This window comes from Pyrus communis, chromosome 15, assembly GCF_963583255.1.
Source record: "Pyrus communis chromosome 15, drPyrComm1.1, whole genome shotgun sequence".
NCBI lineage: Eukaryota > Viridiplantae > Streptophyta > Magnoliopsida > Rosales > Rosaceae > Pyrus > Pyrus communis.
Window position 1 is genome coordinate 6,552,636 of NC_084817.1, and position 25,868 is coordinate 6,578,503.

The 25,868-nt window shown below is 38.6% G+C and overlaps 1 protein-coding gene and 1 pseudogene across 2 annotated transcripts; one reads left to right on the forward strand and one right to left on the reverse strand.

Moving 5' to 3' along the window:
- Positions 1-4,650: 4,650 nt before the first annotated feature.
- LOC137718373 (uncharacterized) lies at positions 4,651-7,839 on the reverse strand. 2 transcript variants are annotated; one of them, XM_068457911.1, is made up of 8 exons: positions 7,526-7,839; positions 7,314-7,440; positions 7,150-7,221; positions 6,389-7,060; positions 5,776-6,145; positions 5,595-5,676; positions 5,238-5,484; positions 4,651-4,932 (listed from the first exon to the last, which is right to left on the reverse strand). In XM_068457911.1, exons 1-7 carry the CDS (start codon positions 7,682-7,684, stop codon positions 5,281-5,283), a joined length of 1,686 nt encoding a protein of 561 aa, XP_068314012.1. In that variant the 5' UTR covers positions 7,685-7,839; the 3' UTR covers positions 4,651-4,932; positions 5,238-5,280. The 2 variants fall into 2 exon arrangements, with proteins under 2 accessions (XP_068314012.1, XP_068314011.1); XM_068457910.1 differs by having other exon boundaries at positions 7,314-7,443.
- A 13,982-nt stretch (positions 7,840-21,821) lies between these two features.
- Positions 21,822-25,662, forward strand: LOC137717804 (THO complex subunit 5B-like; annotated as a pseudogene).
- Positions 25,663-25,868: the final 206 nt, after the last annotated feature.

Consider the following 25,868-nt stretch of genomic DNA (forward strand, 5'->3'; position numbering starts at 1 on the left):
TGGGAACATACAAGAATGTACTATATATAATTTTTTGTGAGTTGACAGGTTTACGAAACTAGATGCATCTTTACGTGCCTGGTGAGAAAAAAATCTAGAGAGACCAAGAACTAGCAGCTGGGTCATGACAACAATAATGTTGATGGACCCTGCGTGCAATGGAATGGTTGGGACAAAATATTATTGGCACGGGAAAGTTGAATGCTTTTACAAAATAAATCACATCATATCTTATCATCTGACACGATTATTAAACGTGTATATATTTAATTGAAAAGTTAATTTCACATTTATCCGAGAAGTTCATCACTCTACATTTATTCGAGAAGTACATTACTCAGTTTATGATACACTGGATGATTAGTTGAGATTATACAAATATAAAATACCAATGATTTTTGAGCATGTATTCCATGACAGCATATATTACTCAAAGTTAGGGAGAGTTGAATGGCAAGTAGGATGGGAGGAGGAGGAGAAGAAGGAAAGAGGTAGCAATTAATATTATGATTGTGAATTATAGAGAATGCATGAGAGGTCCACGTGAAGTTCTCTGACATAACGGTGGAGGTAGCTTTTACGATTACGCAAAGCGATAATGTTGTTTTCAGCCATCACCACTTCACCACCCTTCCCGTTACGAACACGTGAACTCTATCCCACATGGCAATCCTTCGTGGCTCTTTAGTGCCAACACATCACAACGCAACACTTGCTGCACTCCCCTTGAACTTTGTTGCCGTTGTAGAATGTGTATGCGTATCAGTTCTTGATAACGATTAGTATTGTGTAGAAATATTAAATTTGATGATTTGATGCCAATATAAACCCCAATATGTTTTAGGAGTGTAAAACACCTCACAGTTGCCACTTTCCTGTAACTTGCTACTGAATTTGCATCGGGGAACGGGGCTTCTGGAGGCCTTCAAGAGTTATAGAAAAACTAATGAAAAAAGTTTAAAAATTTTGAGTTTTAACAAAAATGACAAAATAAAAAGTAAGTGAATAGTATCATGATTGACTTTTTAGTGTAAAAATATAATTTTTCGTTAAAGTAAATAATACCAAAAATTTTTCGTTAAAATTCCCTTCAAAATATTCAAGACTTTCTATTTCTGGAGAACTTCTACACCTTTCTAAATTTATAATTTTAGGGTCCTTATCCATTTTTGTCAGAGACGTGCCATAAGGTGCAACCTCGCAAGCAACTCCAAGGGGTTTCTCTTTTCGCATGAGATAATATTGGGCACCTCTTAAGTTCCTGAAAGAATTCAAACCCTATATAAAATAAAATAAAAATACAAGTTTTAAGATGGTAATGACAATAAAGTTAAGAGGAAATATATAGATCACTTTTGTTTAATACTATATTGTATGCATTCCATAAAGGGGTCAATAAAAGGTTAGTTAAGTAGGTAAAGGTCGTTCTCTTTATTAGATCAAAGTTTAAGTTTGAGTTTCGCTGTTGGCAATTTTTTTTGGTGGAGCTTTATAAAAACCAAAAAAATAGACCCTTAATTTATAGGTCCTCAAATAGACTTGTTGAATGCCTTGTCGACGTTGTCGTGAGCTGAGTTAGTCTTCCCTCCCTCTAAACTTCATGTTACCGAAAAAGGGGTCAATATTGTTTACAAATATAGTAAAGAGAAGTTTCCAAAAAAAAAAAAAATATATATATATATATATATATATATATATATATATATAGTAAAGAGAAATGAAGGGTAGGTTGCTTCCCAATGGTGGATCTAATGAGGGAAGTGCTAATGTCTCAACACACCAAAAAAAAAAAAAAAAACCATTTATTCCCTACATCCACAACATCCCAACCAAATCTAACACAATCTAGGAGAAATACAAAATAAGGGAAACATAGACATGAGATAATATATAGATATTAATAACTTTTACTAAATAAGAATGGTCAAACAAAAAACAATGAGAAGACCCATGTCATGTGAGACATATGGCTAAGGTCCCCAACATCCTCATCCTCAAGGTCGTCTTCAATGGAGTAAGAGGTGTCCCCTTGTCCTTTGAATACAAAGCATAGACCCTTCCAAAACGCACAAGTGCCTTGCATCTCTTTCATACATCCACTTCATGCACCAAAGCATTGAAATCTTTGGTTCAATTTCTAAACACTACAACCAAAAACATGAATATGGTGTCAATTTAAGTAATTACATGCATTAGAGAGATTGGTGTTCTTTTTTGTTTTCCTCGGAAATGTAATTAAGTGACAAAATGAGGGACATGCATTATCAGATTAAAATATAAAACGTGTAACAGGTTTTTATTTAGAATTGAGATTTCTAATTCTATGTTACGTTGTACAGAATAATATAAATTGCATGTGAACTGTGAGTGCGGAATTGTCCTAGTATATAACGTCCTTCTTTCATTTTTTTTCTTCCCGTTTTCAAAATTTCTTTTTTTTAAAGTATGGTTCACACCAAGTCCTTGTAATATTTGAGGAATAGATTGATTTTGGGAATTGTTATTAGTATTCTAAAAATTTCAATTTGTACTTCTCATAAGTGTTTTTTTTCTTTCTAAATATAAAAAATTTGCAGTGCTAAATTAGAATTTTGAAGTGTTAATAACAATTTTTTAAACTTTTTTTTGTTAAATTTGTGTGGGGATTTTAGATTAAATTAAGGGTAGAATATGCAAAGATAAGGCCAACCAAATGAGTAATGGCTAGAGTCCAAAATGTGGGACTAAGACACGTTGGTTGGTCGGATTAGATTTGGTAGGGGCCCACTAGTAGAGTGACGGAGGGTGACACAATCTTAATCTCTCCCTCTGTCCTTTCTCGCAGGTGGTATGTATTTCAACACAAGACTCCACATCGAATTTGTCCCAATTCCTACTTCTAGGAGTCTGGATAAACCCACCTCTCATTATCACTATGAGTAATGCTACTCGATAGATTTTCAGCATGAGAATATGGTCGGGTATATCTAAATAACAATACAATTGATTGAAATGTTCAACTAATATTATTATGACATATAGTGTACCGAATCATGTTCTCAACATACTGAAAAATCTATCATTTCTATAAGAGATGTTATACTTTGCATTAATACAAATTACTGAGCACATTAATCTTAACCAATGTGATTATGTCACGTTTTCTTGAATGATGCAACATTATGTGATTCAATTGTTGGTTATAGAGTATTAAGCTGTTAGGCAATTCCATTGTCGATTTAAGAGTATTGAGCTTTTAGGCGATTTGATTGTCAATTCTAGAGTATTGAGTAGAAGATTACACCTATGAGTTAGGTTTCCATATTTGCATGATTAAATGTTACTTAAGGACGCACAAAATAAATTACATGCATTACTGTCACACTCTTTAATATACAAGTATATCTCACTTAAAATGGTGATGCCTACTTTTGTTAGGAAGTGCATTAATAAAGTAGTTTGTTTTGTGTAAATAGGATTATTATCGTGGGTTAAACCAAAATTAATGGAAACGTCGAAAAGGAGGTGAAAGCTTCACAATGAAATTGTTGAGGTAGAATTGTAACTAAATTGCTATAAAAATAAATGTCATGCTCAACTAATTTGAAATGTTGCTTCTTCTTTTATTTTTATTTTATTTTTATTTTATTTTATTTCCCAAGTCATTTGGGTGTACCAAGTCAATTTTTGGGTGTATTTAGAAGATGCCATCTTTTACTGCCTTTGCGCGAGGCCTGGTCATACTTCCACGATGAAAATATTTCAGATCAGAGATTGCAGACCCGGTGAAGGCCCAATGTTTATCAATGGTCATGGGACTACCCGTCAATTTCAGCAAAATTGGGAGAAAAAAATGGGCAACCTTTATAAAATATCAGAGAGACGGGCCAAAGACCCACTTTCAGCAACATCGATAATATTCTCAACTTGATAATTACTATATGCACAATCCGTCAAATGTGAGGCTTTATCACAAAAATCTTGGTATTGGGGTTAGAATATTTAAACTATTATTTCTCTTTTTTTATTTTACGGTCGATGTGAGATTCAACAACCTTGACATTTTAACATCATATTATGGGCGATAGAAGAACAATGTTTCAGGCATTGGGAAGAGAAGTATTACTAGACTAGCTGTTTTCAAATCCGCTAATAACATGAAAAGATTAAGACTAAAATACCCATGAAACATGATACACACCTTGCAAATGTTTGATAACTAAGAAGAAGAATTTAAAAAACGTAAACCAATAATTGTCATTTGACAATAACAGTGATTCATGCTATACGACGTCAGATCGATTATTGATGAACCCTATAAATTCCATGTCATATGCTGAAATATGGTTTATTTTTCTCTCCAGGTCCCTTTGATAATTTGATTCAGTGACCTTCATCTTCTTTTGATTAATTCGATCCAACGACCAGAAATGAAACGTGTAAAACAAAGTTTTATTTACCGAGATGGTTTAGATATGATGGTCCGTACGAACGGCGTAACAAAATCTGGATCTCTGTTTTACAAAATTGCTAGTTCTAACTGAACATGTTACAAACTAAACGCGACATTGAATCGAATCAAAATTCTAGTGCATGAAGATGTGAGTACGAAGAAGGTGAGTGTTCAAAATCGATCACAAAATCGTAAAGGGAGCAATCTAATTGATCCTTGTTTTGAGAAAACTATAGAGAAGACGACTGTAGTTCCATTTGCACAAGAAGCTTCATTGTTTAGAAAAAAATTGAACATAGTATACGATCTGAAGTCTTTGATTTACATACACACAAGCATTATTAGTCACACCAAGAATTTTCTCACCGGGTAGGGTCATCTCCAACTGAACTTCAGGCATTGGTGCTTCGTGCCACTATAAAACTGCGTTGACGCTGATCGAGTGTCAAAATAGTAGCTGCCAACTGCTGTACACCGTTCATTTGTGTCCTGATTTTAGTCTGGAAGATAAATTGGCATTCAGCATCAGAACATGGTATAAGAATCATGTAAGGTTTCATAGCATTGATTAGACGGCACAATGAGACCAAGCACATGCATGTTAATTGAATCGGAGAGGTTGTGGTTTATAGTTAAACTGCATCAGCAGCTAGTTGTCATTTCTATAACTTCTTCAAAAACTACAAGGGTTCGTGTTTTGTTAAATTGTTATCACAATCAACATTCACGATTCATCATATAAAACAACAAAGATTGAGAAGCTAATTTTTGGAAAAAGGTGAACTATTTTGCAGAGACCAATTACCTTGCTTTATCGCTCGAGTGGAGCAACACGTGGCTGGAAGGCATCACAAAACGTGACATGTAAAACAATCACTCAAAGAAACCATATGACGAGTTCTTCGGAATGATAAAGCTTTGCGTGAGGTTCTTGCAACTTGTGCTTGGTCGTCTACAACTGAGCTTCTCATGTCTTGCGCTTTCTTCTGAGCTGATCTCAACTTGTTCATGATTTTATCCATGGATGATGATCTCTTCTTTTCCAGCTTCATCTGAAACAGATTACAAGTAAGGGCCACTAGTTGCAGGACATACATACAAAAGCTGCGTCTCTAATACGCGTGTGCATGTGTGTGAGAGAGATGGATGGCGAGAGAGAGACCTCCAATTTCCGTATTGCTGCCTCAGCTTTCGCCTTCTGCAGGTTCTCCCAAGCAGTGATTTTTGCTTCCTCTCTATTAACTCTGAAGAATATAGAAATGAATCAGCACACATTTTAAAACATTAAGAAATACCACTATATTTATTTTCCTCATGATGAAAAAATTGGGTGACAAACATACTTTGAAATGCTTTTCGATGTGTCAGAGAGATCCCAAGCAGCAGATCGAACGTCTGCATCTTTCTTTTTCCAACTATCACCAAAATGAGAACCCTTCCCAGATCTTCGGGATTTATGCTTCTTGGACCACCTTGTCACAGTGACCCGTTCATCTACCTGCACATCCCTGACTTCCGACTTTGAAGAAGCCGCACTCTGCACTTCCATAATGGGCAGACCAGAGGAAGTGGAGGCAGAGTAAGAAGCCCGTGCCGTGGGAGATGAGTGAGAGCTATCTGGGCTCATCTGGGTTGCCATATCCCTTCTTGAAACGGCACGACATACATTCGTAGCCTCATCCTTGACCCCATCACGGCCATCAAACTTTTCATCTGGTGTAAATAAACCAATGTATTCAAACCATCCATGCATAAGTACACTAGTTCTAACAATTCTTAATCAAAGACATCCGTTGTTCGGAAAGTATATCTACAAGCTTATCAATTAACACAATCGAAACATGGTAATTAAATCACCTTCATTAATTGCTCATTCATGTAACAATCTAGTGATGGTAATGAAATCACTCAGCTCAATCAAGAAACTGATGTCCAATTAGCAAATTAAACACTAACCTTGAGAGTCGGGCAGTGAAGATTGCTGCTCCAGCACCTCAGAGCAACCATGAACACTAACCGAACGGGCAATGCAGGCCTCTGCCCGCGTTGTAAAGCCGCAATTTTGGGCACCGGATTGGAACCCCAACCCATCAGCTGATATAACACCAGCTGAAAACGGAGAAGCAGCCATGAAATTACTCACATTGGTCCCATCAAACATCGGCATGGCCGGCGAGTACGACGAGTAATACGCAACCCCAGGAGGCCCAAGCGGACCGCTCTTTGACTTGGGCCGTCTCTGAGTCTGCTGATTCGACGGCCTCACCACACCATCCCCTTGAACAGGACTCAAAATCCACCTCTCGGCATCTTCCCACTTCGACGGCAATGTCCTTCCGTTATTAAACGGCAACATCGCAGCCGCCGTATTCTTCCGACCCACATTGGTATGCAACGGGACCCGCTCCGAGCTCCAACCCTTTTGAACACCGAGACTCGTGTGCCGGTAACTCGGTGTGCCTGGACTCGGGAAGTTGGCCGATTTCCGAGACGCCATTGAACCCTTCTTTATCGCGCCTAATCTCGGCGAGGACACCGATGCATTGTTGTTCAAATCCAACGAGGCAGGTCTCGGCCGGTCTAGCTTCTTCGATAGAGCTTCAGATCTGGACCGCCGGTCCTGGCATTCTATACAAACAGACAAAAACCCAAAAGCTTAAAGCTGAGAACTTTGAATGGTTTGGACGGGATTGGACTAATTTGGACTGGGATTTTACCTTTGAGGGCGAGAGAGAAGGAGCTTCTGGCGGAATCGAGGACTAAATCCGAGTCGGAGTCCTCCTTTTGAACTGCGAGAGCTCGAAGCAGCCAAAAGCAACAGTGAGAGTTTGAAAATTGAAAAAATGGGGGAAAAGCGACGTCGTTTGTGAGCTGTAAATACCTTTGGCTTTTCCTCCTTTTGTGGAGAGACGGCGAGTGTGCTGAAAAGCGTGGATTCTGTTCGGATCCGGATCGCGATCTGGACCACTCGAGCTTTCCTCGTGGCGGCGATCGTGTGCGGCCGAGTTCTGCTGCATCCAAATCAACACATCAACAATTCGACCGTCAATTAATTAACCATGCAATCGGAAAATGCGGGTTCTATATCGGTACCGGAGAGATCTCGGAGGCGGTGGAGTCGTCGCGGTCGAAGGAGCAGCGGTCGACGCTGGCGGAGGCGGAGGAGAAGAGGCTGAAGTTGGACTCTAAGGCGAAGATTACGGAGTCGGGGCTCGGGTCGCGGACTCGGATACCCGGTCTCTGCTCCGGCATTTTTCACATTACCAAACTTGCAGAGTTCGCTGAAGATTCCGCTTCGAGTGACGGAGGGAGGGAGTGTGAAATGGCGGGTATTAGAAGGAAAGGGATTTGTTTATGCGATTAAGTCACTGTCATTAAGCGAAGCTAATCACGCTTAAGGATTTTGTTTAACGAATCGGAACAGCAGTGGTGTTTAATTAAAGTGGATTAATGTATAATTTTTTGTGCCTTTTAATGTTGGGTCGTTGATTAGCTTTGACTAAGGGAAAATGACAGTGGTTTAATGAGGAAAAATGACAGTGTGGTCTACGTGTCATGTGGCAGGAGGTGGGTCCCGTTTTGGATTTTAGGTCAAAGTAACATGGTGGCATGGACTTTTTAGTGTGTGACGTTTTGGTGACATGGAATTTGAATTTGTGATGAAATAAAGGGAATACTGTTCAGAGTTCTTACGCTTACTTTTACTTTCATATATATTTTTTTAATTTTTGTTTGTCATATCAAATGAATTGAAAAAAAATAATTATAATAAATTAACAAGTATGTAAAAGACAAAAATAAATATGCGAATGGCACTTTCCTAATAAAATTGACAAATTAATGATGTGTGTTTTGTTTGGTGATTTTTTTTTTTTTTTGGGTAAAATGTTTGGTGATTTTTTTTATAATGAATTTTATGATTTTTGAATTTTTCCCACGCGTAATAATGTTGTTTGATTTTAGAGTGAACTTTGCGATATCGTCACTAATTGATTTAGCTTGATTGATTAGTTCTCACATGACTTTTCTTTGCACTGCTTTTAACTTGACTAGTCGACAAACTAGACATATATAAATATTATTTTCTTATCACGAAAGCTAGTGTGATCAATGCGTTAACGATCCTTGACAAATAATTAGTGGTAATCTGTCTGAACATTTAGGTTGATATCTTTCAGATACTAATAGTAGGAATGAGCTTCTTTATTTCTGATTTCTCAATCACCATTTGCAGTAGCAGAGCTAACTTAGGGTTAATGACTGCTAATGTTCCCAACAGCTTCCTAACCTCATATATATTTGGTGACTAATTTATCTTTAACTCCAACTAAGAAGAGAGTGAATAACGTTGAGTTACAAATTGATGCTTCTTCCTTCTTCCTTCTCCAATTTTCTTTTTACTTTCCCGTGTCTTCCTTCTCATTTTTCTTGTGTGCAACCCATTTGTGCGCACCACATACTTGACATAATGCTTCGCTCAAAAAGCCTTGGTAGGCAAGTCTTGACAATTTGCTAGCTTGGGTATATCTTGATAAATGTAGATGCTAGACGAACACATCAGCTATTGATGGATGTCATCACAAGCTTTCAGCGAATGGGGGTAGATTTTAATAGGTGCTCACCAGATACTTAACGAAATAGTGCAATACAATTTCTATCGGTCAAAATCATGACTCATTGTTATAAAATTCTTACTCCGTCAATGAAAAGTTTGAAAGATGATAAGTGACAAATCCCCATATTCAATCTCCTTAGATTCTCAACTCGAGGACGCTTATGTTTAAAGCTACACATTTGCTAATAATCATATTCTTTCTTTCTTTTTTAGTTGGAAGGAACCACTAATCATATTTGGTGGTTATTTGGTCGAATCATCTTTCGGTGGTTTAGAATATGGCTGGAGGGGAAGAGATTCAATTTAAAGGGTAAGTTTGAAATTTAAAAGTAAGAGAAATGACCGAGTTTTTTAGGTGCAGTAGGACCACTCAAAAGTAAATCGTAAATGTAAAGTTTTCAACCCTCTTTCATGCGGTTAGATCATGCATGTAATAATTTAACATTTTTTTTCAATCATTAAATCTAGCAAAAAATTTGTATATGGAATAAGATGTAATATTGTAGCCGGACCTGTAAAGTTTGAATTTAACTTTACGGTCGTGGATTTACCTAATGTAAAACCTACGTTACATCAAATTCCTGGTCAGTTGTCGTTATCGTTCAAATTGTGGGAACACGGACAGAGCCAATGTCATAGACTCACATGGTGTTGAAGGAAAGAACATTTAATCTTGCTGCGTCTTCTTTGTTTATTTTCACACACACAGAAGAGGAACAGCGGAAGGCAGCCTCCTTCCCTCCACGGGTTGGCATTTGGCAGGCGCATCCGATATCTTCCTGTCCCCATCACCTTCCCGACGTCCAATACATGACACTTGAGATCGACCCCATATTCTATATGCTATATTTTGTCTTTCACAACACAATTATTACGTCGTCAATATTAAGTATCCAACTTGTCATTCACGTAAATAAAATTTAACTCCACATTCATAAAGGAAAAATACAAAATTATAATACTACTTACAGAAACATATTAATAGTTTATTTCTATAAAACACAACGAGAAATCCAGTCAAACAAAGAAAAATCGGTAAAAATAAGACCTATTTGTTTAAGGTAATCTCAGATTGTAGAGGAGCCAAGTTGGTAGCATTAGGTACACCAATGACAGTATTTTAAACTAACAGCGCATTGTCATATATTTTAACTTTTTCACATAAACAGGACATTATCGTTGAAAACAATCCATAATGACGTATCCAATGTAGATAAACAACTAGTTCATGTTGGTAACCCATATCCATGACAAAATTGAGGCATAAAAGGTGGGGAATATTTTGACTATCGATAAAGAAGTAGAGACAGCATTATGTCCAACCCATGGCATTGGCAATGGCAGCTACAAAAACCTAAACTAGTGCCGCTCAAACCGGTTTTATGCAGCTCAAATCACATTATAAATCTGACTGAATAATTAGTGGTCAGATTTCTGTGTTTAATTAAGTCAAATTTAACAAGATCTTAGATCTAGTTATCATACCTTGATTTGTCAAGCATTGATCTACCCTCATCATATTGGTCAACAGGATGTACACGACCGGCGTAGAGTTAACAGGACGGTGATTATATGCTGCCGGTGATCCCGGTGTTGTTACTGCGTCATAAGAACAAAGTTAGTTTTATTGCTGTAAAAGATATATAGTTTTCTTGCTTAGAGGACTGTACATTATTACAAAGCTGAAACTTTGTGTTCAGTGCATGAGGCTAGGCTCCAGCTAACACAGGATTTGGGATTAAGGTATCAGCAACCGCACCTTTTTCCGGACAAATTGTTTCTACTATTCAAAACTGCAACTATTTGATCGCTTTTCACAAGTCATGACGTTACGTTAAGGTGCTGCTCAATATCTCACCACCTAATGGATAAAGCTAGATTATCATCATCTCCTGGCCGTTTCACTGAAGTAAACAGTTATCCCCTTCAACTTGCCGTTTAAGAAGTTTTTCTCAACCTGATAGCAAATAATACCCCAACAGTCAGGGATAAGAGTATGATACTCCATTTAGTGACAGATAGAAAATGGTGCAACGTTCTTATAGAAAAGAAGTTAACAACGGTGGGGACTCTAGATCGATGATACTCACAAGGCACCATCCATTGGTGGGGAGTGGGGAGGACAAGAAACTTGAAAGCGTTAAAAACTGAAAAGGAAAATGATTAGCACACTTGATTTATTCAATCCGATGGCTAAGAAAAAAGAGGGGTGTGTGAGAGGCTAACAATAGTATTTGAAAATCAGCTCTTAATTGAAATATATATATACATATACATATATATATATACACATATATATATAATATATATATATATATATATATATATATATATATATATATAAGAAAGTACCATGGCTGAGGCCCTGATAAAGCGATTTCTGCTAATTGGTTGATATCAACATTTCTTGGGAGAAACATGATAATCCTCGTAGCAACTTCCTTTGCAGTGTTACAGAGAAAATAACTGCACAAATACATGACCGAGTTACATTGATCCAGAAAAGATGAGAGAAACTAATATGACAACCAACTCCAAAAGTTATAAGAAAAAACATAGGAAAGTGGAGGAAAACACACAAACACACCCATCATGTGGCTTAAGCATTGTCTTCATGTCGTATGTATTTACTTTCGCAATCACTACAAGAAAAATGGCCTATGGATACAAAATTGAGGACACAATTAATTATTTTGTGGGTAACTAACCAATTTTACACACAAAAAAATTGTATTTGTTTCCTTTGCATAAAGGCACTAATTAATGTGCCCATTCTTCTACAAATTTGGCACAAATATTTTTTCAAGACATCATTATAAAAATAATGGACTCAAATTATCATTTGTGCCAACTTTTTACTTCTAAAGACACAATTATTTATTTTTTATTATTTTTCAAATACTTAAGGCCCACACATACCCCACTTTCTCTGCATTTCTGTCTCTCTCAGTTAACCCACCCACACCCCACTTTCCTCCTTAACCCACCCACACGCCACACCCCACTTCCCTCTCTCACCCTTTAACCCCTCCCTCTGTCTCTCTACCCAAATTCTCTCTATCTCAACCAAACAAAATCTATGCATCTCTCTCTACCACTCTCACTTCTCTCAGATCTGAGATTTTCTTTCGTTTTTCTCTTGGAAAAACACATGTACATCAGATTTGAGAAACACCAACGCCTCCGCATCTCTCTCTATCTCAATCGATCCGTCTCTCCCTCTCGTTGCATCTCACGCTCAGATCCCAACTGTCTGTCGTTTGAGACAGAACTTGAAGAAATGCAAGAGAAGCTTCAGGCAACGAGGCTTTAGAAGGAGAAACCGAGAAGCTCCTTAAGAAGGAGGAGATCTTGAAGTTCAAGAAGGAAGAGCTCCAAACAAAAGGCCAAGAGCAAGACAAGCTTCAGATGGAGTTGAAGAAGCTGCAGGACTTCAAACTCGTCGAGTCGGTTAAGTCTGAGATCGGATCTAAGATTATGAGGAAGCACCATCGTCTTCACTATTCCTCAGATCAATGCCATAAGGAGGTAGTTGTTTTATATTTTTCCTAATTCGCAATCAAGTTTTCCTTTTTTTTGTTTACTTTTTCAAATTTATCGTAATTTTTTGGGATTCCACAGTATTTGGAGGCAAAGGGGTTTAGATGGTTTAGGGGTTCGTTTTTGACCTTTGATACCTTGTGATCGATCAACTGGAATTTCAAAATTGGATAGTCTGTATTTTTGTTAGCTAGCTGTAGAGTTGTATGATAAGCTTGGAGGTATTTGACCTCATCTCAGTTAAATTTATACAATTATGTCCTATAATTTTTTAAGTTTTGAAAACCTGAGAGAAACAGAGTTCATTACCCTGTGGTTTTTCGCGTGGGATGTAACCCTACCTCTATACTTCTGCAATTTTAAAACATTATCTTATTATGACTTTAAAGTTTTTGTTAATTAATTCTTTTTAATCAAATAGTATTGGCATTAGTTTCCTTTCCATATTTCTAGTGTTCTAGAATTTTTAGTTTGTGTGTAATGTTTGAATTGATTGTATTAAAATTGGTTGTGATTTTTTCTTTCTTTTGTATTACAGTACAACAAAGACATAATCTAATCTATAAAGTTGTTTGTTTACATTCTTTGATCAAGAGCTGCTAATCAGTTATTAACACAACTTTATATTGTTGGGTATTTAAGGACTTATCATTGTCGTGATCATCAGTACCTATATGGCTATCTAGCTTGTGGCCTTGCTGGTCTCTCTACCGGTATGGCTATCAGCATTGTCGATGATGTTGGTGTTAGGTAATATCTCTCTTTCTCTTGGAAAGGATTGGCCTTGCTCTTGCTAAGGGTGTAGATATCATATCTCTTCAATTGTTTCTTAATTTATTTTTTGCACTTGCTCCTTTGATCAATTATTTAGCTACATATATCAGAGTCATGATATGATGTGCATTTTCAGTTGAACATTTTCAGTATTATTTTAGATAGTATACAATACCAAATAATGTATTGACATTTGATATTCTGAACTGAATTCGTCAGATTGTAAATCAGCATGAAGCTACAAGTAGCAACATTGTCAGGCTTTAATCTTCAAACACTTGGAATTGGTGGCTTAGGTGCTGAGTTTGCAGATATATTTCGAAGAGCTTTTGTATCCCATGTTTTCCCTCCTCACGTGACAAATAAGTAAGATAACTGATTCTTCTAGTTGCGCTGATATCTTTTTGGTATAACTTTATACCACACTCCTTTTTGGAAAGACATTGAACCATGTCGAATCATGATTCAACACATCATTTTGATGCTAGTACATTATTTTAACAAAGCTATTTGAGCATGTCTGAATGATTTTGGATATGCAACTTATCCTTAGAGATAAGTTAGCTATTATCTGCATTGGTGATTGATGAGATTTCTGTTTTTGTGAACTGTGCTAGATTGTTAATGGCCCTGAAGTTTTGAGCAAGTTGGTGAAACTAAGAAAAATGTTAGGAATCTATTTGCTGATGCTGAGAATGATCAAAGGGCTCACGGTAAGGGAAATATATACATGTCAAGTGCACTTAGGCTGGTTTTTCAATAATTTCTAATCTCATTATGTCCTTAATTCCCCTGGAGACCAGAGTGGTTTGCATGCGATAATCTTTGATGAAATGGATGCTATTTGTAAGGTATAAATATTTCCTAGTCTATGCTTTTTACTAAGATTCTTATTCAACTACGATTTATTTTCAATTCAGAAAAAGTTGTGGGACTCTCAGGTTAAGCAAGAGAATGTGGTTAAGTGAGCTTCATTGCACGAAGAACTTGGGTCCATCGGCTGCAGTGTTGTGGGGGAGGATAGGATTCTGAAGGACTTGGTTGTAAATATCTAAAATACGTGTATATTGTGGGATTTGTTGATTTAAAAGAAAATTCAATTTTTCTACATTAATATTTTTTTTTTTAAATAGAACCTATTGGGCACGATTTGAAAATTGTGCGCGTATGATCATGTCACCTGACAATCTGACATGGTTGTCAGAATTAAGACACAAATAGGTTGTTATTTGTGCTGAACTCTTTGAGCACAAATAGCGATATTGTGTGCTATCAGCAATGGTGACGCCCATAGAGGGCACATACATAAAGATAGTAGCTGCACTGTTGCTATTGGTCTATGAGCACAATTGTTGGTGCTTTTTGATCTCAAAGGGCACAGATAATTTATTGTGTGCAGTGCTCATTTTTTTTGTAGTGAATCTTTCGCAACAATTAGGTTTATTAGGCTCATTATTGAGTTCAATAGTATTTTGTTCATCAATTTGTTCAGCAAGAACGGGTCACAAACCACTGTTGCAGACATTATCGCATATTAACTGCTTGGTTTTGTTTCCAAAACTGTGAGCAACATCCAATGAAAGCAAAGTCTCATTATCATCATGAATTAACATCATAAGCATAAATCAAATTCATGAATCTCAATAGGAGAAGAGAAAAAAAAGAAGGGTAAAGTACAAAAAACTACCTCAACTATTGGTGTCACGACACTTTCATACCTCATCTTTTTAAAATGACAATGGCATACCTCATCTTACGAATTTGTGCCAATGTCATACCTCCGTCAGTTTTTCTGTTAATTTTCTGTTAAGTGCTGATGTGGCTAGATACTGGGGCCACTCACTAATCCAACTGGATTAAAATATAATTAAATATATTTTTTAATAATTAATAATTAAAAATTAAAAAATAAAATTATTTTTTTTATATAAAATTGTGGATCTACCCTCTATCTCATCTCTCTCTCGCCTCTCTTCTCTCTCTCTGGACACCCACCTGCATCCCCAAAACCTTCCCATCCTTCCCACCCATCCCCCCACCCTTTCTTCCCCCCGCTCCCATCTTCTTTGCGCAACCTTTCCCTAAAAAACCTCTCCTATCTAGAGCCTCTCGACCTCTCCGTCTCCCACCTCTGCTTCGCCACTCTCCCACCCCACTGCCCCTCCCTCTCAATCACATGCCTCACCGTCAACCACAACCCCTTCTTCACCGCATTGGGCCACGAGAAATGCCTCTAGATCTCCGCTGCGTCGAGCCTAAAGATTTGGCGGGACTCGGATCTCCGTTGCGTCGAGTTGGTCAAGGCGCATGAGGACACTGTAAATGCGTTGGCAATATTGAATGACAGGACGGTGTACACCGGGTTGACGGATTGTCGGATTTGGGTGTGGTCCAAACCGTTCGGGGAAGACAGAGAAGATGGGAGCGGGGTAGGATCTAGGTTGGGTGGTTCTAGTTTTGAGTTTGGAGCGGGGTGGGATCTGGGTTAGGTAGTTCTGGTTTTGAGTTTGGGGAAGACGGGGAACGAGGGGAAGAAAGGGTGAGGGGGAGGAAGGTTGGGGGGGACAGGTGCGAAGGGTTTGAGGGATGCAGGTGGGTGTCCGAAAAGAGAAAAGAGAGAGGCGAAAGTGAAAGAGGGTGGTGGAGGAAGGTTTGGGGGGGGGGGACGGGTGGATAGGGGTCGGGGGGGTGTCGGGTGGGAAGGGGTTTTGGGGATGGGGATGGAGAGCAAAGAAAGAGGCAAGAGAGATGGGGGGAGAGAGAGAGAGGAGAGAGAGGAGAGAAAGATTTAATATAAATTTTTTAAAATTTTTAATTATTAAAAAATATATTTAATTATATTTTAATCCAGTTGGATTAGTGAGTGGTCCTTATATCTAGCCACGTCAGCACTTAACAGAAAAATTAACAGAAAAACTGACGGAGGTATGACATTGACACAAATTCGTAAGATGAGGTATGACATTGTCACTTTAAAAATATGAGATATGAAAGTGTCATGACACCAATAGTTGAGGTAGTTTTTTGTACTTTACCCAAAAAAGAAAGAACATAAGTATACCTAGCTATGTGGTCCTAGACATCTGATGAGAATTTCTCATGATGTGTTCCCATCATTGCAGGTGTTATTGTTCTGATTGATTTCATGTGAATGTTCTGAACATCTGCTTACAGTGACAGCTGACAAAGCGGTATCAGATATAGAAGTGTCAACAGTGAGTTCAATCTCCCCTGAAAGCTCAAGATATGGCTGACCCTGTGAAACATCTTTATCCATTGATTCTTGAAATGAATCAATTTTACTCACACCACACCTTTGAATCAGTGCTAACATCAATCTCAGTTACTTCAGAAATCACTTAATTTGGCTTACATATGGCATCAAGAGATGCTAAATATTCCATGCCTGGGCGTGGATACCATGTGGAAGTATGTGTTCTGATATTATAGAAATAATTTCTCATGTAGTTAGAATCCCACTATTACCATCCAGTCTCCGGAATCACTGTTGTTTGGCTGTCAGTTCCATCAGGGTCAAGAACTTCTGAACACATGGAATACGAAATTGACTCAGAAACACCTGGCAGTTCAGGGATATAGTCCTAGCATGTTTTGGTAAGTTCTGCTTCATGGCAAGTCACTAATGAACACTCAAAGTGATTGTGTTCAATCAATTTTTCACGTAATTCTGTCTCGTCATTGCCAACAGCCGCATCTGTTGTCGGCAAATTCCATCATCTAAATCAGTTGGGCTCGCTGCAACTTCCATTGTGTCATTGGGCGCAAGACCACTGTTTAAAGGGTCACAATCTTGACCTTGGTGACAAACAATGCCTGATATTGTCATGATTTTGTACCTCAACGGCATCACAACTAATCTCAATTAAACTTGCAGAACTATCTCCTTGACCAGCAGAGCATTGATATTTAGTGACGTCCTCTGCAACACCAGAGGAAGACGATTCACTTTGCCCATCACTGGAAAACAACACAAAGAAGTGCTTGTGTTACCATCAAATATGATAGGAGAAACAATCTCCCCCTCACTCACTTTGGAAGACTCCATTGCTCCACGTACAACATCCTGAAAACAGTCATGTTGCTTCAGGCGCATTCCCTTTCTTTTTCCTTCTGTCTTTCTGTTCCTCTTCTGCAAATTGGTATCAGCATCAAGTTATCAACAGTCCGAAAAACATAAGTTTACGCTTGTGATACTAAATGTGAGTGTCAAAGAAGCAGTAAAACATCTCCAGTTGAAATTTCACCACTCTACATATGCCGACATGCACGAAAATGTATCCAGGACGGATGTTAACTTACCTCTTTGTTTGTGTTGAATGAAACTGGAAGCCCCAATGCATTCATCTGTTTAGTAAGCTCCATATCCTCTTGCAAAATCCCACATTCTAAAACCCCAAAATTTTCCATTAATACCGTCAATATCACAAAATACACATAAAGTAACTAAACTATAGCTATAAACAAAACAAAGAAAGCATGAATCGAATCACTAACCATCGCCGCCACCGCCGTCACCAGCTGGTTTCTGAAATTACAGTCGGAATTCAAAGCATTCAGTACAAAGTCCAAATTTTCGAAATAAAAGTGCAATGAGCTGAAAAAGAACCAAAGACTTACAGTCCGGCCTGATAAAATATGAACCTGCTAGGGTTTCGTGGGTTCTAGGGTTTAAGCCATGAGAGAGAAGTGTTGAAGATGGTTTTGTATATTTGCTTGATGAAACAATTACAAGATGAAACATATATATAGGGAAGAAAAAGAACATAAGCCTAATTTTGCCTAACTTACCTAACTTGCTTGACTAACCTAACTTGCCTAACTTTGAACAAGAAAATTGACTAGCCTACCATTATTCCAACATGTTTATTTCAAGCATTTTAACACTCCCCCTCAAGTTGGAGTGTGAATGTCGATGACACCCAACTTGCTAATTAAGACCTCAAATTGTGCCGAGCTTAGTGGGTGCCAAAGGTTTGAATGACGGTTGACATTGTGAGCTAAATGAGGATTTTGTGTTGACGACAAGTAATAGAGCCCATTATATCGCTTGCCCAGGCCAATCGTCCTCCTCGTAGCCATGTCCTGTGGCGTTTGCAAAATGGTGAGGATTACCATCCAAGTTGTTTTTCTTGAGCATGGCCATGATTTGGTTGTACTCTTCAGGAGTGAACTTGGGGCTGTCACCGTTGGTTTCATGACGGTGCTGATCCGTGACTGTGGCGACTTCACTGCCAGTCTTTGTTTGATTAGCAGCAGGTTTCTTCTTGTTAGGAAGAATCGTCTTTTTGCCATGGTATTTGTGCCCCGGTGGAAAACCATTGAGATAGAAACACCGATCTACGGTATGATATTTTTTATCACAATATGAGCATTTAAACGAGGAGTTACCTCGTTGTGCAGCCTATGGCTTGTCAAATGCATCGTATGTAAACTGTTGTTATGACGAGTGAGAGATACCTCCACTTGTTTCTCTTGTTGTAAAACAAGAGAGTACGCCTTTAGTTTGGTGTAGTAGACTGAGATCGATTGTTGCTCCTGTCTGTGCTCAACAATTTCTCTCTTAATTTGGTAAACACGTGAATCGTTCCCTTGAGAGAAACGATCACGCAAGTCAGCCCACACATCAGTTGCTGAAGTGTAGTAGGAAACGCTGCTTGCAATGTCTTCATGTACAGAATTCAGGATCCATGCGAGAACCATGTCATTGCATCGTTGCCACAATGCAAATTGTTTATCTGTTTCAGCAGGTGGGTCAATGGTTCCATCGACCAAACCTAGCTTGTTCGCTTTGTGCTCAACGCATGGCTCCGTGTGTTGTAGTTGTCTCCTTGAAGGGTTTTGGAGACCAAGTTGTTGTAGCGATTCCATTGCTGCAGCTCCTCAAAATTATCCTCACTTGGTTTGTTGATCGTCCCATCAACAAAACCCAGTTTGTTCTTGACCGTTAAGGCCATACTCATGGATTAAACCCATGTGTTGTAGTTGTCTTCCACCAATGGTTGTGGTACGAGGATTGCACCAAGTTGATCCGAGTGGTGGAGATAGAGCGGGTGGTTGGGACTTTCCCATTTTGAATGAGAGGCCATGCCTAGAATGGTTGACCTCGTGGAAGATTGCACCAGCAATAATCTCAAGAAATCTTTTCTGATGTGGAAGATCAGTCAAAACTGCAACCACAGAGCATACTCGAAATTTCAAGAGACTTTACAACCAATGCTCTACCAAGATGTTCCCAGGTTGATCAGAGGGGTGTAATAAAAACGGGTTCGAGAGATCAGTAGCCATCTCTAATGGTTTTGTGTTGGTTCCTGAATCACTCATGATGACGATGTTGTTGGTTGTGGTGCGGAAGCGTTGAAGATAGGTGGGGTATTCAGAGTCACCAGAAACGTTGCTCTGATACCATGATAAAATATGAACCTGCTAGGGTTTCGTGGGTTCTAGGGTTTAAGCCATGAGAGAGAAGTGTTGAAGATGGTTTTGTATATTTGCTTGATGAAACAATTACAAGATGAAACACATATATAGGGAAGAAAAAGAACATAAGCTTAATTTTGCCTAACTTACCTAACTTGCTTGACTAACCTAACTTGCCTAACTTTGAACAAGAAAATTGACTAGCCTACCATTATTCCAACATGTTTATTTCAAGTATTTTAACACGGCCCATGGAAAGGACCTGTCTTTCGTCTCCCTTGAGCCGTCGTCCCTGTCAAAGCATACACAGAGAGTAAAGTCAATGCCCTAACATTTGGTAGGAGAGAGAAAAAGTGAGACAGAGAGAGACAAAGAGACGAACCAGAGAAAGACTTCGGTGAGCTTGAAGAGAGAGCCGAGAACTCTCATGGCGGGACCTTGCTCTTCCAGTTCGACCATAGTCACCATGGCCGGTGAACTGGTTCAGATCATTCCTCTACCTGTTGCCAAAGCACAGCCGGAATGCCAAGCGACGTCGAGTCGTTAGCTTCGGGAGGGAAAAAGGGAAAACCAATTAAGAAAAATAGGGGTTAATTGCATATTTGGATACTAAACTTCTGAGACTTTTTCATTGTTGTCCAACAACTTTTATGGCTACTATTTGGTCTTAAAACTTTTGAGATTTTATTTAGGTTTGCACTCTCTTTCTCCGAACTTGTATAGAGCTATCAATTTTTCCATCAACTTTAATTTTAGTTGATTAACTCTTAAACTTTTATAATTAGCCAATTTCCTCATTCAACTTTAATTTTAGACAATTACCTCTCTAAACTTTTATAATTAGCCAAATTCCCCATTGATTCTAGATTTTAAAATCTAATTTTTCATTTATTTTGATCACGCGGACAATATATAAAAACGGTATGGGGGCAAGAGAATGAAAAATTGGATAGATTAGGGGGAAATTAGCTATTTATAAAATTTTAGGGAGATAATATGCTAAAGTTAAAGTTTAAAAGGGGGGGAGGGGAATTAGCTAATTATAAAAGTTTAGAAGGGTAATCGACTAAAATTAAAGTTCAAGAGAGAAATTGGCAAGCTCAATACAAGTCCGTGGGGCAAACTGACTAATAACTCTTTTATTTAATGAGAAAATACTCGTTAGGCTTTCATAGTAGTTTGAGTGAGTGTGATACTTATATATACGAATCAGACAATTTGAGTTTGATATTTATAGCACTACGCAGTGGTGTGAATTTCATATATTGGTATTACACTCATGAGTTTTAATATATTGAACTCGTGACTTACTCAATTTTTCAACTTAGTGTAAAAGTGTGATTCCTCTATGAGTTAAGTATATTGGTATTACACTCACTTCTTCTAGCGCATTGTAAAAGACCTTATAAAAATTTACCAAAGTGTGTTTATTTCATGTTTAGTTCTATAAGTCAAGAATATGACAAAACCAAATAGCATCCATCGGCCTAACATGGGAGAGATTTTTTAGTGTCCAGAACACGGCGTTGAATATCATATGTCATTATATAATTGAAGAAATTTGATAAAAAAAAAAAAACTTTATGACATACGATATACCATCTCGTGTTCCGAACACATTAAAAATTTTCTCATAAACTAGAGATGTTTTTATAATTAGCATAAAATTCAAATCGAAATAACTTAGACTCATGTGTCTTCTTTTACGTATATATCACTACTTAAGTGGTGGTATAAGTCACACATTCACGTGCAAAATACCTTAACAACTTAGACTCATGTCTCTTCTTCCATCACAAACAAAATAAATGATTTCACCTTATTTCTCTCATGTTTCAAATCCAAAAAACATTTTGAATGAAATTGCAGGCAACGCTAATTCTCTACTGTGTCATGGCATGGACCAACTTGGGACGAATATCAAATTTAGGACCATAGAAAAATATTCACTAAATGAAAGGGGCACAGTTGCAAAAAACTCATAAATTTATTAAAGTGCAATTCTTGTTTTGTCCTCGGTCTTTCTTTTCCCCTTTCAATAAACCAGAGCGAGTCGCACAGGAAAATCAAATAAAGGGAAAGCAATGGAGGACGACGAGATAGAGGAGGGGATGCTGGTGGAGGAAGACGCCACGCCGCCGCCGCCTAAGAAGCCGGAGAAATCGCCCTACGAAATGCTTCAGGAGAGCAAATCCTCGGTGGAGGACATAGTGGCGAAGATGCTCGCCATTAAAAAAGAAGCCAAACCTAAATCGGAGCTCCGCGAGCTCGTCACTCAGATGTTCCTCAACTTCGTCACCCTCCGCCAGGTTCGGAAATCTTTATAGGGTTTCACATTTATCAAAAGATTAGGGCTTTACGGTTTTTTTTGTGGTTGAAAGTTGGGGATTTTGTTTGATTGAATTTGGAATTTGCAGGCGAATCGCTCGATCTTGCTCGAGGAGGACCGAATGAAGGCCGAGACGGAGAGCGCGAAGGCGCCGGTGGACTTGACAACGCTGCAGCTCCACAATCTGATGTACGAGAAGAGCCACTACGTGAAAGCCATTAAAGCTTGCAAGGACTTCAAGTCCAAGTACCCGGAGATCGAGCTGGTGCCGGAAGAAGAATTCTTTCGCGACACACCGGCCAATATCAAGAAGCCGACGCTGTCGAATGATGCGGGCCACGACATTATGCTCAAGAGGCTCAATTTTGAGCTCCACCAGCGCAAGGAGCTCTGCAAGCATCATGAAGAGCTGGAGATTCATAAGAAGGATCTGTTGGAGATGATTGCAAATCGGAAGAAGTTCTTGTCCAGCCTTCCTTCGCACTTGAAGTCGCTAAAGAAGGTGTCTTTGCCGGTGCAGAACCAGTTGGGGATTCAGCATACCAAGAAGCTCAAGCAGCACCACTCAGCGGAGTTGCTTCCGCCACCTCTTTATGTAGTTTACTCGCAGTTCATGGCACAGAAGGAGGCGTTTGACGAACAAATTGAGTTGGATATTGTGGGGAGTGTGAAGGATGCTCAAGCTTTTGCCCACCAGCAAGCAAATAAGGACACTGGTAAGTAATGCTCGACTCTTACCATGTAGAATATAAATTTTGATGTTTCATGTAGGTTTGAAGTTCCCCAATTGAAAACTTAATCTTCGAGTGCTTTTTTCGTTGGATTTGGTTTCGGTCAGCTTAGTCTGGATAAATAAATACTAATGTTGTGTAATGGAACAGGCGTTTCTACCAATGTAGAGACTAGTAGGGAGGATGATGCACCAGATGAGGATAATGATGGGCAGCGAAGGAGAAAACGGCCAAAGAGGGTTCCAGTCAAGCAAAACCTTGAGCAGTCAGGATTGTATCAAGTTCATCCGCTGAAAATCATCCTTCATATCTATGATGATGAGGTTTCTGATCCCAAGTCTGCAGAACTTATCACACTCAAGTTTGAGTTTTTGTTGAAGTTGAATGTTGTATGCGTTGGAATTGAAGGATCCCATGACGCAGCGGAAAATGACATGTTATGCAACCTATTCCCAGATGACACTGGCCTTGAGCTTCCGCATCAGGTAGTAAAGCCTCCTCTATTTGTTGGCATTTGGTTATCTTTGTGCTCTTCTATCTGATGTCTATTCTATTAAGGGTTCATCATTCTCATACTTATTTTGTATTGACTAATACAGTCAGCCAAGCTTGTTGTTGGTGATGTTCCTGCATTTGATGAAAAGAGAACTTCCCGTCCATATAAGTGGGCCCAACATTTGGCAGGAATTGATTTCTTGCCTGAGGTGTCACCTTTGCTTGCTGCCCCTGAAACTTCAAGTGGCGATACCACTAAAAATGACGCTGTTATATCTGGTCTGTCACTTTACCGCCAGCAGAATCGAATACAGACAATTGTGCGAAGAATTCATTCTCGGATAAAAGCTCAGATGGCTCTTGTGTGAGTCAATGCTCATTATATTTAGAGTCTTGAATCATCAAGAACATTCTAGAAAATCTATAGGACAAGGATACTACAATGTGATCAAATCCTAATGTTAGCTCTAGTGTTTTGTTTTACTTGGTTGCGACTGCTATTGGCATTTTTCTGATATAAAGTAGCTAATTTGTATTATGCTTGTTTCTTTTAGTGCTTGCCCCTTTCTTTGGATCTTAATTCCATTCTGTCTGTCTATAACTTCTATGCGAGACAGATTCTCTTTATTTTGCAAGTCCCTTTGTGTTTTGTTTGTGAGTGGTTGGGTATGCCCTATGTTGAGAAGTTGGCATTCTTTGATTGGATTACATGGAACAGATTGAACCACTTACGAAGCTTAAATGGCCGTCTTTGTCTTGTGAAAGTGTTCCATGGGCTGTGCATACCCCTTTGTGCAAATTGCATGGTTTTTCATCTGTAGGCCCTTCACCTAATGTGGCATCATCTTTGTCTGTCATAGATAAGGAGCAGGGTCAAGAACCTATGGATGTTGATTTGGTTGGACGGTCTGGTCCTTCAAAGGAAGAGCAGGAGAGTATCAGAGAAGATGGAGAACTTCCATCATTGGTTCCAGCTGCATCCATTGTCAAAGAGAATAAACTTTCTCACCATAAAGGAGCTAATCTTGACCACTCTGGACGGCTGTCTTTACTTTCAAAAAGACCTCCAATCAGCAAGACCAAATCCCTAAGTTATAAGAAACATGATGCAGATTAGATCTTTTTCTGGATACACAGAGTTATCTTGACGAACCTACACTTGTGCTAGAGGAAGAAAATTTAGCATCTGTTGAAAGCTCTGAAAATTCATGGGTGGATTTTGGGGTCAGAGAATTTTGTGTTGTTTTGACCCGGAAAATAGACAAGGATAAGAGGAATATGACGCTAGAAGCCAAGGTAGCTAATGATTCATGGGGTATATTTTTTAATGCTTTTGCATCAAACATTACCTTTTGACATTTTTATCATTTCTATTGCGGCGGATTAGGATCAGCATGGAGTATCCTTTGAGGCCGCCCTTTTTTGCATCGAGTCTGTGGACTATATCCGGAGAAAACCATAAAGAGAGTGATGAGTCCGAGTGCTACAATGAACTTCGTGCATTGGAAGCAGAGGTAAGCAGTTGATAACATAGGAATAACTATCATGAATAAATCAGTCGAGGGCGTGTTTTATTGCACTTTGACAAGCAAACGATCTAGACTGCATTTATTTTATCTGCACCACAGCACAGAAGTATGATCACCTTACCTTTGTTTGCAGTGTATTGATTATGACTACAGTTTTTGTTCCTCTTCGGAACTGGAATTCACAGTTTCCTTTTCATTCTTCTAGGTCAATCTGTTTATGGTGAAGATGTTACCTCAAAGTGAAGAAAATAATATCTTATCTCATCAGGTTCGTTGTCTGGCAATGTTATTTGACTATTACATGGACGAAGCATCCCCGTCTTGTGAAAAGAGACACAGCACTTCTGTTGTTGATGTTGGTTTGTGCAAGCCCGTCGGTGGTCAGATTGTTGCCAGATCATTTAGAGGAAGGGATCGCAGGAAGATGATATCCTAGAAGGACATGGAATGCACTTCAGGCTATCCTTACTAGACCTGTGGTTTCGGAATCTGAATATAACAACGCTATTGGACCGCTGGAGCAGCCGATCAGCCGGGAGTCGGAAAAACCAATTCGCTGACAATTAAGTCTTGTTGCTCATTCGAAACATTATTCTTAGTTCATTTTCCACTGTTAAGTAGTATTCCTTCACAACGAAGAACGCAAGGTTGGTGTGAACATGAGACGACCGTATATTCCTGGGATCGTCAAATTACATCACTTCGACCGTTTTGAGTCTCGAGTTTGTGACGGGACCAATGAAAAAAAGGCTTATTTTTAGCTGTCATTTGGAACTTCATTTTGATCACGCTTTGCTTTTTATAACTCAATAGTCATCAGTAAAGTTTTGACTTGTGGACTGTCTCTTCTCTTGTGAAACTTATAAGTCACCTCATAAAACACGTGAGACCTAACATTCAGTAAGGCTATACCATATGTACAAAAAATTTGATTATAAATCTTCATTATGAGTTAAAATTTAGCAATAAAAGAATATTAAGTTTA